Source organism: Somniosus microcephalus, chromosome 22 (assembly GCF_052327205.1).
Source record: "Somniosus microcephalus isolate GS21.2 chromosome 22, FLI_Smic_1.0, whole genome shotgun sequence".
In the NCBI taxonomy this organism is placed as follows: domain Eukaryota; kingdom Metazoa; phylum Chordata; class Chondrichthyes; order Squaliformes; family Somniosidae; genus Somniosus; species Somniosus microcephalus.
The window spans coordinates 67,574,375-67,586,869 of record NC_141008.1 but is presented as its reverse complement, the minus strand read 5'-3'; the positions used below and the strand labels follow the sequence as shown (position 1 = coordinate 67,586,869).

Below are 12,495 nucleotides of genomic sequence, written 5' to 3'. Positions count from 1 at the left end.
CTTCTTTTCCTCCTACAACCTACAAGGTCATTAACACAGAATAGTAGAATGACTCAACCACTATTTCTTCCTGCCTTTCACCCTCTCTTTAATTTGGTGGTCTTCTGTAAGAATATAAGAACTAGGAGCAGGAGTAGGCCATTCGGCCCTTCGAGCCTGCTCCACATTCAATGAGATCATGGCTGATCTTCCACCTCAACTCCACCTTCTCGCATTATCCCCATATCTCTTGATTCCCTTAATATCCAAAAATCTATCGATCTATTCTGCAGGATGGGTTTTGGTCCTTCAACATGGCTTCGCAATAAAAATATCTCACATGGGAGGAGAGAAAATTATAGTTTGGCAGGATGAGACAGCCAGATTAGTCTTATGCACCTCCTAATAGCTCATGCCAAAAAAGTATAGAAAATACAAAGAAATACATAGACATTACAATGAGGAAAAAGGCCATTCAGCCCAACCAGTCCATGCTAGCATTTTTCCCCAAATATGTTTTCACATTTGTATTTCCTCATACCAGGGAGAATCGCAGTGTTTCTGCATTGTACCTTCTCTACAGCCTCAATAGCCTACCTATAGTGTTGACCCCACTACTATACATACTATGCTAACTGTGGTCTTAAGGTTTTACATAGATGTATCATTACCTCTAGGCTTTTAGGCTTTATCTTGTGATAAAACCTAAAATTGTATTTGCTTTATTATGGACTTATCAATCTGAAGTGCTGCTTTTAATTGCCTTGTAAAACTGTACCCCAAATCCCTCTGCTCTTCCACACCACCGAACCTACATCCATTTAGTACCAAAATCTATTGCCTCACACTTGCAGACATCGAATTCAATCTGCCATGTTTTAGCCCATTCCTCCCATTTACAGAGGCTTGAATGTTGGCCACCTATCTGTTCTCCTAGCTGGAGAAGGGTGCATGGCATTGAGAAAGCTGAACAAAGAGATAAAATACACTGGTCCGGATATTCCGCTCCCTATGGGTGAGTACGCGCTGTGTACCCACCCGTAGGGACATCGGAAATGCCGGTTTCAGGCAAGCACTGAAAACTGGCATTTCCGATCTGTCAAGAATGCTCTTGACAGATCGGATGCCTGCCCTGGAGAAGGGCCTCTGCGAGCGGATAGTTCCGCTTTCTGGAGACCCTCCGCCCACAGCAAACACTTAGAAATCTTACGCCTGGTAAAAGCAGGTTAAGGCCTCGGGTCGATTGGGCTTATACTCGCTGGAGTTTAGAAGAATGAGAGGGGATCTCATTGAAACATAAAATTCTAACAGGACTAGACAGACTAGATGCAGGAAGGATGTTTCCGATGGCCGGGGAGTCCAGAACTAGGGGTCATAATCTAAGGATAAGGGTTAAGCCATTTAGGACTGAGATGAGGAGGAATTTCTTCACCCAGAGAGTGGTGAACCTGTGGAATTCCCTGCCACAGAGGCAAGTGGAGGCCAGTTCATTAAATATATTCAAGAAGGAGTTGGATATATTTCTTAAGGCTAAAGGGATCAAGGGATATGGGGAGAAGGCAGGGACAGGGTACTGAATTTGGATGATCAGCCATGATCCCATTGAATGGCGGAGCAGGCTCGAGGGGCTGAATGGCCTACTCCTGCTCCTATCTTCTATGTTTCTATGTTTCTATGTAAGGCCTGCTTTTACCAGGATAAGAGTTGAAAAAAGGAAAAGAAAAATTTCAGTCATTTATCATTGAAAAATACTTTTAAAAAAAAGTTTATTTTTCGCCCCGTAAAAAAAATTATTTTTTCAAAAAATTACATTTTTGTTTAAATTATTTAATTTATTGTAATTTCAACTAATTTTTAAAAGGTGATTTAAAAAAATTATTTAAAGTTTTACGATGTTTTTTCATTGATCTCCATTCATAGATTTGACAGGTCTATCTGTCAAGTGTATGAAGGGAGATTCCCTTCTTCTATTGGCTGGCCTGGCCCATGTGATCCCAGGGATGCTTGCGAACCGCCTGCGCCCCTGGGATACGTGGGCCCTGCGCACTTGGAGTTTGGAGAAGCCCGGGATTGGAAGTGTAGTCGCCCCGGGAGCCCTCAGGTAAGTCCGCAGATTTTTCCAGATCGGAGGCCTCCGCACGCAGGAGGCCTGCAATCGGAAAATACGGCCCATTATAAAACGAGGACAGGATGCAAAACTGATTCAAAATAATGGAGAATAAACTATCATTTAAGATAGGTCTGGTGTCAATCTATCACTGGAAAACGTCCAATGGAGTAAACTCAAATAGTACATAGTAGTTACAGCACAGAAACGGGCCATTCGGCCCAACAGTTCCATGCTGCTGTTTATGCTCCACACCAGCCTCTGCCCACCCTTCTTCATCTAACCCGATCAGCATATCCTTCTATTCCTTTCTCCTTCATGCGTTTATCAAGCTTTCCCTTAAATGCAGCTATGCCATTTGCCTCAACGACTCCCTTGGTACCAACTACTTCTACTTACCAGACTGATACCTGGGATGGCAGGAATGACGCATGAGGAGAGATTGGGTCGATTGGGCTTGTACTCGCTGGAGTTTAGAAGAATGAGAGGGGATCTCATTGAAACTTATAAAATTCTAACAGGGCTAGACAGACTAGATGCAGGAAGGATGTTCCCAATGGCGGGGGAGTCCAGAACCAGGGGTCACAGTCTAAGGATAAGGGGTAAGCCATTTAGGACAGAGATGAGGAGGAATTTCTTCACCCAGAGACTGGTGAACCTGTGGAATTCTCTACCACAGAAGGCAGTGGAGGCCAATTCATTAAATATATTCAAGAAGGAGTTGGATATATTTCTTAAGGCTAAAGGGATCAAGGGATATGGGGAGAAGGCAGGGACAGGGTACTGAGTTTGGATGATCAGCCATGATCTCATTGAATGGCGGAGCAGGCTCGAGGGGCCGAATGGCCTACTCCTGCTCCTATCTTCTATGTTTCCCTGCGGAAACGAGTTTCACATTCTAACCACTCTCTGGGTAAAAAAAAGTTTCTCCTGAATTCCCTATTGGATTTATTAGTGACTGTCTTATAATTGTCGCCTTTAGCTGTGGTCTCATCCGCAAGTGGAAATGTTTCTCAATTCTTAGGTCATCAGGAGGTAAAACAATAAACTAACGTGATTGATTTAATGGAATAGACAAAAGTTTATCCCATTGATTCTTCTAACTGATCAATGAAATAAAAATCGTTCAGGTTCTACAATGAGCGGCCGATCTGCTCCGCATGATTACTACCCAGGCAATGAAGATGGCATTTTACCACAATATATCCTGAATTTATACCAAGCACAGAATCTGATTATTGTATTCAACTAGTCTTATGCACCAGGGAATGTAGCACTCATTAAGGAGCACAGTGTAATGAGAAAAGACAATTCTTTCCATCTAACCTGCTCCTGTGCTTAGAAACTCATTGTGGACCTGAACAGACCATTTAAATTATCTTTAATTTGCGTCTGTTATTGTTGAGAATTATACTGGGGCATTTTTAATTTAGTACCCATAACTAAATAAGGCCTCAGAATGTTGAATTAGGAAAGATAAATAATTGGATTCTCAAGCCACATACAAGACAGCTTAAGATTTACGCGGAATATGAAGCTGTGGTGAGCACGAACCTGAATCCCTTCTCCCTGGATACAGATAGGTTCAGCTCTTCAACTCCAGGATGCATGGCACATAATAGCATTTACAGATTTTGTTTTTCCCCACAGTGGAAGAGATAGAAACATAGAAAATATAGAAAAATAGGAGGAGTAGGCCATTCGGCCCTTCGAGCCTGCTCCGCCATTCAATATGATCATGGCTGATCCTCTATCTCAATACCATATTCCCGCTCTCTCCCCATACCCCTTGATGCCTTTTGTATCTAGAAATCTATCTATCTCCTTCTTAAATATATTCAGTGACTTGGCCTCCACAGCTGTCTGTGGTAGAGAATTCCACAGGTTCACCACCCTCTGAGTGAAGAAATTTCTCCTCATCTCAGTCCTAAATGTCCAACCCCATATCCTGAGACTGTGACCCCTCGTTCTAGAGCCCCAGCCAGGGGAAACATCCTCCCTGCATCCAGTCTGTCTAGCCCTGTCAGAATTTTATACGTTTCAATGAGATAGATTACACTAATGAAGTAACATTTAAAGTAAATACTGCAATTAAATTACTGACAGTGAACTTTTTCCAATTATGAGACGTAATGGAACTGTTAATAAGTTGAGAATGTTCAATATACATATCACTTAAAATGATTACAGAGACTGATATTTAGACAGAGGCTTCGAGCAGCTTGGTGGCGAGTCCCAGTTTCGCCAATAAGAATTGTGACGTTAAGTGCTTTATGCTACCTTTGGTGATGCCAATACTTCCACTTGACGAGGCTGCTGTTGGCCCTGACTTCAGGCACAGTGCTGGGAATTAAATAAAGCTGTACGCCGGACGCACCAAGAACCGTCCAGAGGTGCACTTCGCCTATACCGCTGGAGGCAGCAGCAGTTATGGGCTAGATTCTCCACTCGTTTCTCGTCAATAGGTGGATAATCGAGTGGGAGGCAGAGGTGACCATTTTCCAAATGCAGTCCAGCCTAACTGTAAAGGCCAGTGATGCAGCTTACCCTATACTGACCCGAACACACGTTCCCCCCCAGTCAAAATGGAAATTGCAAATAATAAATTTGTGAACCTTTAACTTTCAAACAGCTCCATGTGCCTGAGGTTCAGGACCACAGGTGCGTTTTTATTGTTCTAGTGCTGTAGAATCCACCCTGCAGTATACATTGAGAGCTCCAACCTCCTGCTTGTACCTGTGAGTGGACTGCCCCACGAGATTTCCCTCTACTCATTGGAATTCAGAAGAATGAGAGGCGATCTTATCGAAACATATAAGATTGTGAGGGGGCTTGATCGGGTGGATGTGGGGAGAATGTTTCCACTGATGGGTGAGACTAGAACTAGGGGGCATAATCTTAGAATAAGGGGCTGCCCTTTCAAAACTGAGATGAGGAGAAACTTCTTCACTCAGAGGGTGGTAAATCTATGGAATTTGCTACCTCAGAGAGCTGTGGAAGCTGCGACATTAAATAAATTTAAAATGGAGAGAGACAGTTTCCTAGCTGATAAGGGAATAAGGGGTTACAGGGAGCGGGCAGGGAAGTGGACGTGAGTCTAAGTTCGGATCAGCCATGATCCTATTGAATGGCGGAGCAGGCCCGAGGGGCCGTATGGCCTACTCCTGCTCCTACTTCTTATGTTCTTATGTTCAGTTCTTCTCTCTCTCTGTCTCTGTTTGGCAGAATGGGAACTCGCAGTATGGAGAATGACAGACGAGAACCATCTGGTAACACGCTGGTACACACAGCAGAGACCCAGCATGTTCCAGTACCTCAGGTCGATTAGGAAGAGTTTAAATAACTAGCTCAGATGAAAAAAAAATTGCATCTTTGAACAGGTTAAAAGTAAAGCTTTGTAATAATGCTATGCAGATCCACCTTTGCTACTCCAAACTAGCTGCTGTTTTTAAACCTATTGTTTTAACAGGTACCAGCAGATCTACTGTGGAGTTGATCATGGCGAGTTGGAGATTGTGCTGCTTTATAATAGGGATGCTCTCAATAAAGTTCGACAGGGAAAGTGCAATGGGAAGTGCGACAGGGAAAATATTGCAGGAAATAAACTTGGCATGTTGTAATGACAGCCTCCTGCCAATGGTGGCACTGCACCACCTCCACTCCTGACATTAACATCATTACACTAATAAAGCTTTTAGGGATTTATTGCGTCAGGGAAATGAGCTTAGATAAATTAAGCGGCATCTAAATTTATGCCTTTTACAGCAAGTGTGTGCTATAAACAAGACTTTTAATATGTTATTAATCGACAGTGATGGTGGGGAATAAAGATTAGGTGTAGTCTTGGGGAAGCAGAGTTAGTTGTTAGGGGATAATTGGACAAGGGCATTCATAGAATTACAGAGAAATTTAGAGCACAGAAACAGGCCATTTGGTCTAACTGGTCCTTGCAGGTGTTAATGCTTCACATGAGCCTCCTCCCACCTCTCTTCATCTCACCCTAGACACAGGTCATAGAGGCACAGAAGGAGGCCAGTTGGCCCATCGAGCCCGTGCCAGCTCTCTGTAGAGCAATCCAGTCAGTCCCATTCCCCCGTCTATAATAAAAAGGTGGCTAAGCAATGAAATAAGAAAGAAATAACTTGCATTTATGGAGCACATTTCACAACCTCAGGACGTTCGAATGCACTTTACAGCCAACGAAGCACCCCTGAAACGCAGTCACATTTGCGGACATAAGTCTGTCTCAACATCAATATTGTTACACTGGGGAAGCTTTTACAAATGTATTTTGTCAGGGCAATGTGTTTATTTAAATTAAGCTACATTTAAGTTTAAGATTGACGATAAACTGGCTGATCAGAGATGCCAGACAAAATAGGAGGCTGTTTTTTGGGGAGAAAGTGATTTTGTGGTGTTATTGCACGCTCAATCACATCATCTCTAACCACGCAGAAATACGATGTTCCATGTTATTTTCCACGACTGTCCGTCTGTCTCGCCAAAATCGGTAAGAAATCAGGGGAATCTCCTGCAGCATTGCTCCTCGTCCCAAGCATTGGGGAGCAAGATGGAAAACAAAACAACAGCCTGGAGAAATCTGGGCAGGCCCGGGTGCGATAAAAAAGATGTAAACCTTAGAGGCAGAGGGTGGAGCAGAGTTGGAACACTTGGGGAAGATGTCGTGATAGTTCAGCAGTTTATTCTGAGTGGAAGATTGTGCCAGCCAGGAGAATCTGCAAATCATGTTTCAATTCCAATTGACACGGAGACCAGAAGGGGATAAAAGGTTGCAGACAAGCAGAATCTGCTAATCCAAAACTGTCCAAAAACATTGCTCAAAAAGAGACAATTGCCCATTATGGAATTTGCTTAGAATTACACAATATATGCCAATACTTCTGTGCTGCATAATGCTGATGAAATGCAAATAGTTGTTTTTAGCCTGTACATATCTCTGGTCTATAATATTCCAGTAATGGGTGCGATATCATCCAAAACTGTATTTAATCCAATACGCAGATAAGGCAATATTGCAAGAGCAGATTCTTGAAAAGTAGAGCTTCCAGAGATAAAAACCTAAAACGCTGGGAATATTCAGCAGGTCAGGCAGCATCTGTGAAGAGAGAAGCATAGTTAACCTTTCAGGTCGAAGACCCTTCGTCAGAACTGAAAAAAGTTAGAGATATAACAGGTTTTAAGCAAGTGCCATCTCTGACTTTTTTCAGTTCTGACGAAGGGTCATCGACCGGAAAGGTTAACTCTGTTTCTCTCCCCACAGATGCTGCCTGACCTGCTGAGTATTTCCAGCATTTTCTGTTTTTATTTCAGATTTCCAGCATTCGCAGTATTTTAGAACATAAGAAATAGGAGCTGGAGTCGGCCATTCGGCCCCTCGAGCCTGCCCCGCCATTCAATAACATCATGGATGATCTGACCTTGGCCTCAACTCCACTTTCCTGCCCGCTTTTGTATTAGACCTTCCATGAAGCAAGGTGCACATATGGGAACTAAATATTGAGAGTGAAACACAGAATTTGTAACACTGCCCCCTAATATCTGCATCAGCGTTTAGTTACTGATGGCTTAACTGGCAAAATTAAACCTAAAAATGCCCACTATCTAAAGGCAGCAAGCTCGCCGAAGACCATTTTATTGACCCAAGGGCTTTTCCCACGGTCAAAGGAAGAATCTTACAGCACTGGAGGAGGCCATTTGGCCCATCGTGCCTATGCAGGCTCTTTGAAAGAACCATCCAATTAGTCCTACTCGCCCAGCTTTTCTCCCCCCCCCCCCCACCCATAGTTCCGCAATTTTTTTCCTTTTTAAGTATTTATCCAATTCTCTTTTGAACTCTCCAGCATGCCCACTCCTCGATAATGGCATAGCGGCAGACTTCATTAAAGATTATTTGCACAATAAATCATTCAAAAAATAAATCAGCTGCTGCTGCTGCTCTCAGGGTAAATGCTTCCAATTTCGAGCACTTGGCACTTCAATAGTCTGAATGTTTGTTTGAAGTTGATTATAAATTCAGTTTTCACACTAAGCACACAAAGTGTGCTGGAAAGATTAATGCATCTTTTTTGCTGAACAGACTCAGCTTTAAGTACAGAATACTGATTAGAATAATGATATTTTTGTGAAAAATAGTATCTAACCTTAGAAGTGTCATATTCATGGGTTGGGGTAATCAAAGATTATGAAATGGCCACCAAATTCTTTAGCATTTCCCTGAGGGAAGCCTGTAATTGTTTTGCCTGCATCTTTCAGCCAGCACAAATGTATATTGATTTCTCTACAATTGTGTACAAAGATTGTTATCCAAAATGAATCAAATTTCTGTTACAGAAGAGACTACTGATCCCAGAGATAAAGCCTCAGCATTGGCCGTCTTTTACCAGCTTCCAAAATACAGAGATTCATTTGCTGTCAAAGCTTCTCTGAGTTATTTCCCTAAATCCATTTTGTCTTTCAATGAACGAATGCATGGACCTCTCCAAGGGCATTCCGGACACCCCTCTTTTAAACCATTATCTGAATAAAATTGAAGTGGAACCCCATCCCACCACTACGCCCCCCCGCCCATCCGTCCGTTCTTTCATCGTCTCTGGTTATCACTTTATTGAGCTTCTAATTTTTAATTTCCATCTTTTATCACAGTGAAAGTTGGAAAATTTATGAAATGAAATGGCACGATCAATACAGTACAAATCTCACAAGCACAGTCAGAAACTCCAAAATAGCATCTCATCTCCATCATTATTCTAGCACCCACTAAAAGAAGGCAAATACATCAGTTCAACACTGGCAACTCAGAAGCAACACATTAAACCAGTCCCATCAACCACAATGACCCACTGGAAGTATTCTTCTCATTCTGTCCTGAATAGAGGAAGTTTTACTTTGCATCTGGCTGTACTGCACCTGCCTAGGATTGCTTGATGGCTGATACTGGGAGAGAAAAGGACCAGCTGTTTGAACAAGCCTATCCTGTGCTGTCATGGTGTGACTCTTAAACATCTGCCCCACCCCACCCCACACAATCTCTTGGGAGAGGCAGAAACCCACAGGAAAAAACCTAAGGCCATTTTAGAGGGGGGGGGCGGGGAATTGGGAAATTCCTCCCTGATTGCTGTAGGTGCTCAAACAAGTTCCAGGGGACCATGGTACCTGGTGGACATATGCCCCCCCAGACCCACCCACCTTCTATAATGCAGTTAAGTTGGCCACACATTGGAACTTGCCCAGCTCCCTGTTGGATGTTTTCAACAAATCCGCACTCACTGCACATGCTGGCAACTGGTTCAGAGGCTGACAACTTTCTGCAAGACGAAGTACCTCCTAACTAACTAGTTCTCTGCTTACATAATGTACACTTATGTCCTCTGGTTCTCCCCAACATATCGAGCTTGAATAGCCGACCCACATGGACTGATGTGGAAGAATCTACTCTCCAGCACAACCATTCTTCACCTTGGGTGAGCACAAAACAAAAGCGAAACATTTTCTGAATAAAAATGGTTGTTGATGAGGGCAGCATTAAAAGTTATCAAAATAGAAACTGCTGAAAATGCACAGCAAATCATTCAGTTAAAAAAAAAAGAGAAAAATATTTACTAATTTAGGGGAAGGGTACTCTGCATTAGAACTGACAAGGCCAGACTGGAGAAGCCTCTTTACAGGACTAACCCAAAGCAAAGAGCAAAGTGATTCTATAGGTTATTTCCTGTATGCATCACTAATGCGTCACAACATGCATTTAATGTGCATCATAGTATCATGTTTTGGGATTTTTTTGAACTCTTTCCCCCCCCCCCACAGAAAGACTTAAAAAGTTAAGCTTAAGTGTTGTATTATAAAGTATAGTATATTTCCAGAACATTAAAAAAATCTCCAAGGGGGTAGGTGGGTAAAATGTAAATGTTCTAGCTCTGATGTCGTTTCCCCATAGCCTGTAAATAATAAGCAATACATTAGCCGGTTACAACAATCTATAAACATCTCATACTCATTGTGTTTGGAAGTCTCTAATCCCTTTTGACTGTTATCAGAGGGCGACAAAATAAAGAGGTTCAGGGAGTCACTTTTTGTTTAATGGGTGGCTGTGAGGCTGAGCAAAGGCTGTGAGAATGTTAGAATGTAGGAGAGCAGTTGGAAGTTATTTTGTTTAAGACAAGCAAGACAACCCACTGATGTGGGGCAGCATAGCATCTTTATTAGTTTGTATATGACACAAAGACAAGTAATATTGATTGAACTAAGTGAATCTGATCATAACCGTTGCTTTGTATGCTGATTAACTGGGAAATAAAGCAGCTTAAATGGTTCGTATCTGGTTTCATCTCACTAAGTGTTTACTCAGTCTGCCTTCATGATAATTGAAATGGAGCATGTGTGAAAGACACAGGTAGCCAGGCCAGGTCAAAAGGGGATACTGTTGTTACCCCCTTGGGTCACATTATAATATGGTTAGATATTGGGCAGAATGGGCACACCCATAAATGTAAAATGCTCAGGCAGCTTACAGGAGTGACTGCACCACTGTGCTCAAGAGAGTATCGAAGGCAAGGACATAAACCTCGAACACATGCCCTTTTGCCATTAATGCATGTTGTGTCACATATCAGTTCAAGATAAAGAAACTGATGAGTTTCTGACTGGAAAGAGAGTTTAAGGAGAGAAACTAATAAATCCTGGGGTAGACCGACCCAAAGGAAGAGGCAAAAAAAAAATCAGTGATCTATTCCTGTTCAAATTCTTCTTTGGTTATCTTCTTTATCATTTGTTTCAGCCACTTCATAAAAGTTCTCCACTGTCAGATGAAAATGCCCCATCAATTATTGTCTACCCCTTGGGTTTCATTTACAGAATAGAGGCAGGCATCTCACGGAATAGGGAACAGTTGGTGGAAACAGTTCAAAAAGGCTAACACACACGGTCGCTTGAACAGTTTAGGATCAGTCCCTGTGCTGGTTTTCCTTTACAAGTACAGAGGGTACCAGCTTTAATAAGCTGAGCGAACACAGGATTACAAAGCACTGACCTGAAGTTCCACTCCATATCCTGTGTAGACTGTAATCGTATAGATGCAATCCAAGTTGCTGTAAAACAGGTGACTGGGGTATTCTGGAGACTCGATGTAACCCTCAAAGTCTGTGAAATTTAAACTGCAAGGAACTGCAAAAGAAAATAGACAATGGAATTAGCAGTTGCAAAACATAGTCTGGGTCTCCCTTGATCCCATTTCACTCTCTATTCTGTACAAAATTGACTTCTTGAAAGGGTTTGCTGTGCAGATCAATAAAGATCTTTTGTCCCCATTGACTGCGGCAAAACTGCTGAAGTGTGACTCTGGCTGTGATGAATCAGTTTTCACATCACTTGTTTGGGAGTGCTGGCTTATTTCCTTATACTCTTAAACATGGAAAAGTCCCACGGGGGATTGCAAACTGCCCAAAGCATTATCAGATTGCACCGAACGTTTCCTCATTTTGGCCTTTATCTCTTACAATCTATAATGAACATCTTTCTTTCACAGTTAGTTCACCAAGTAGCAATGTTCAAATAAAATTGCAAAGGACATCCTAAGTAAGAGCCTAACTTTTTGACCTCCTTAGTGATTGAAAGAGGCAGCAAAAACAACCACACTGCATTTTCACAATGTCAAGATATGAGTTTACATCCCGACTCAGAAATCTCAGCACACAAACGGGGTAGTCGGCCACCATCGGTACCAGCTCAAAATTAGAGCTATCTATTTTAATCTTACTTCTCTGCTCCTTCCCTATATTCTTTCATATTTTCCTTATACAAGAGTTCATTCACCTATCTCTCAAAATAATATATTGTTCAATTATAATAGTCACAATATGATTATGTCTTCATTATAGAAACAGGGCATGTTTTTGAACAATTTGGTTCATATCTGGACTAAAAAAAATGCAGACAATACCACAATTAGCTTAAATTCCCAGAACAGCTAATTGGTAAATATTGTGCTCATCAAGGTGAGAAACGAGCACTCTTCCATTTTAGGTACCTAGACCAGTATCATGAAAACAAAAGGGAGGGAGGGACTTAAAACAATCACTATCACGAGAGAAAAAGCACTAGGCAAACTAATGGGACTGATAAGTCCCCTGGACCTGACGGGCTGCATCCCAGGGTCTTAAAAGAAGTGGCTGCAGAGATAGTGGTTGTAATCTTCCAAAATTCCCTAGATTCTGGAAAGGTCCCAGCGGATTGGAAAACCGCAAATGTAACCCCGCTATTCAAGAATGGAGGGAGACAGAAAGCAGGAAACTATAGACCAGTTAGCCTAACATCTGTCATTGTGAAAATGCTGGAACCCATTATTAAGGGCGTAGTAGCAGGACATTTAGAAAATCATAATACAATCAAGCAGA

The 12,495-nt window shown here is 42.2% G+C and overlaps 1 protein-coding gene across 3 annotated transcripts in view; it reads right to left on the bottom strand.

Annotated features, from left to right (window-relative positions):
• sez6b (seizure related 6 homolog b) overlaps positions 1-12,495 on the bottom strand; it is a 996,456-nt gene that overhangs the window by 576,903 nt on the left and 407,058 nt on the right. For all 3 annotated transcript variants that reach the window (XM_085965010.1, XM_085965009.1, XM_085965011.1), the window contains exon 3: positions 11,133-11,266. In XM_085965010.1, coding sequence (XP_085821136.1) covers positions 11,133-11,266 — 134 coding nt within the window. The remainder of the gene's footprint in view (positions 1-11,132; positions 11,267-12,495) is intronic.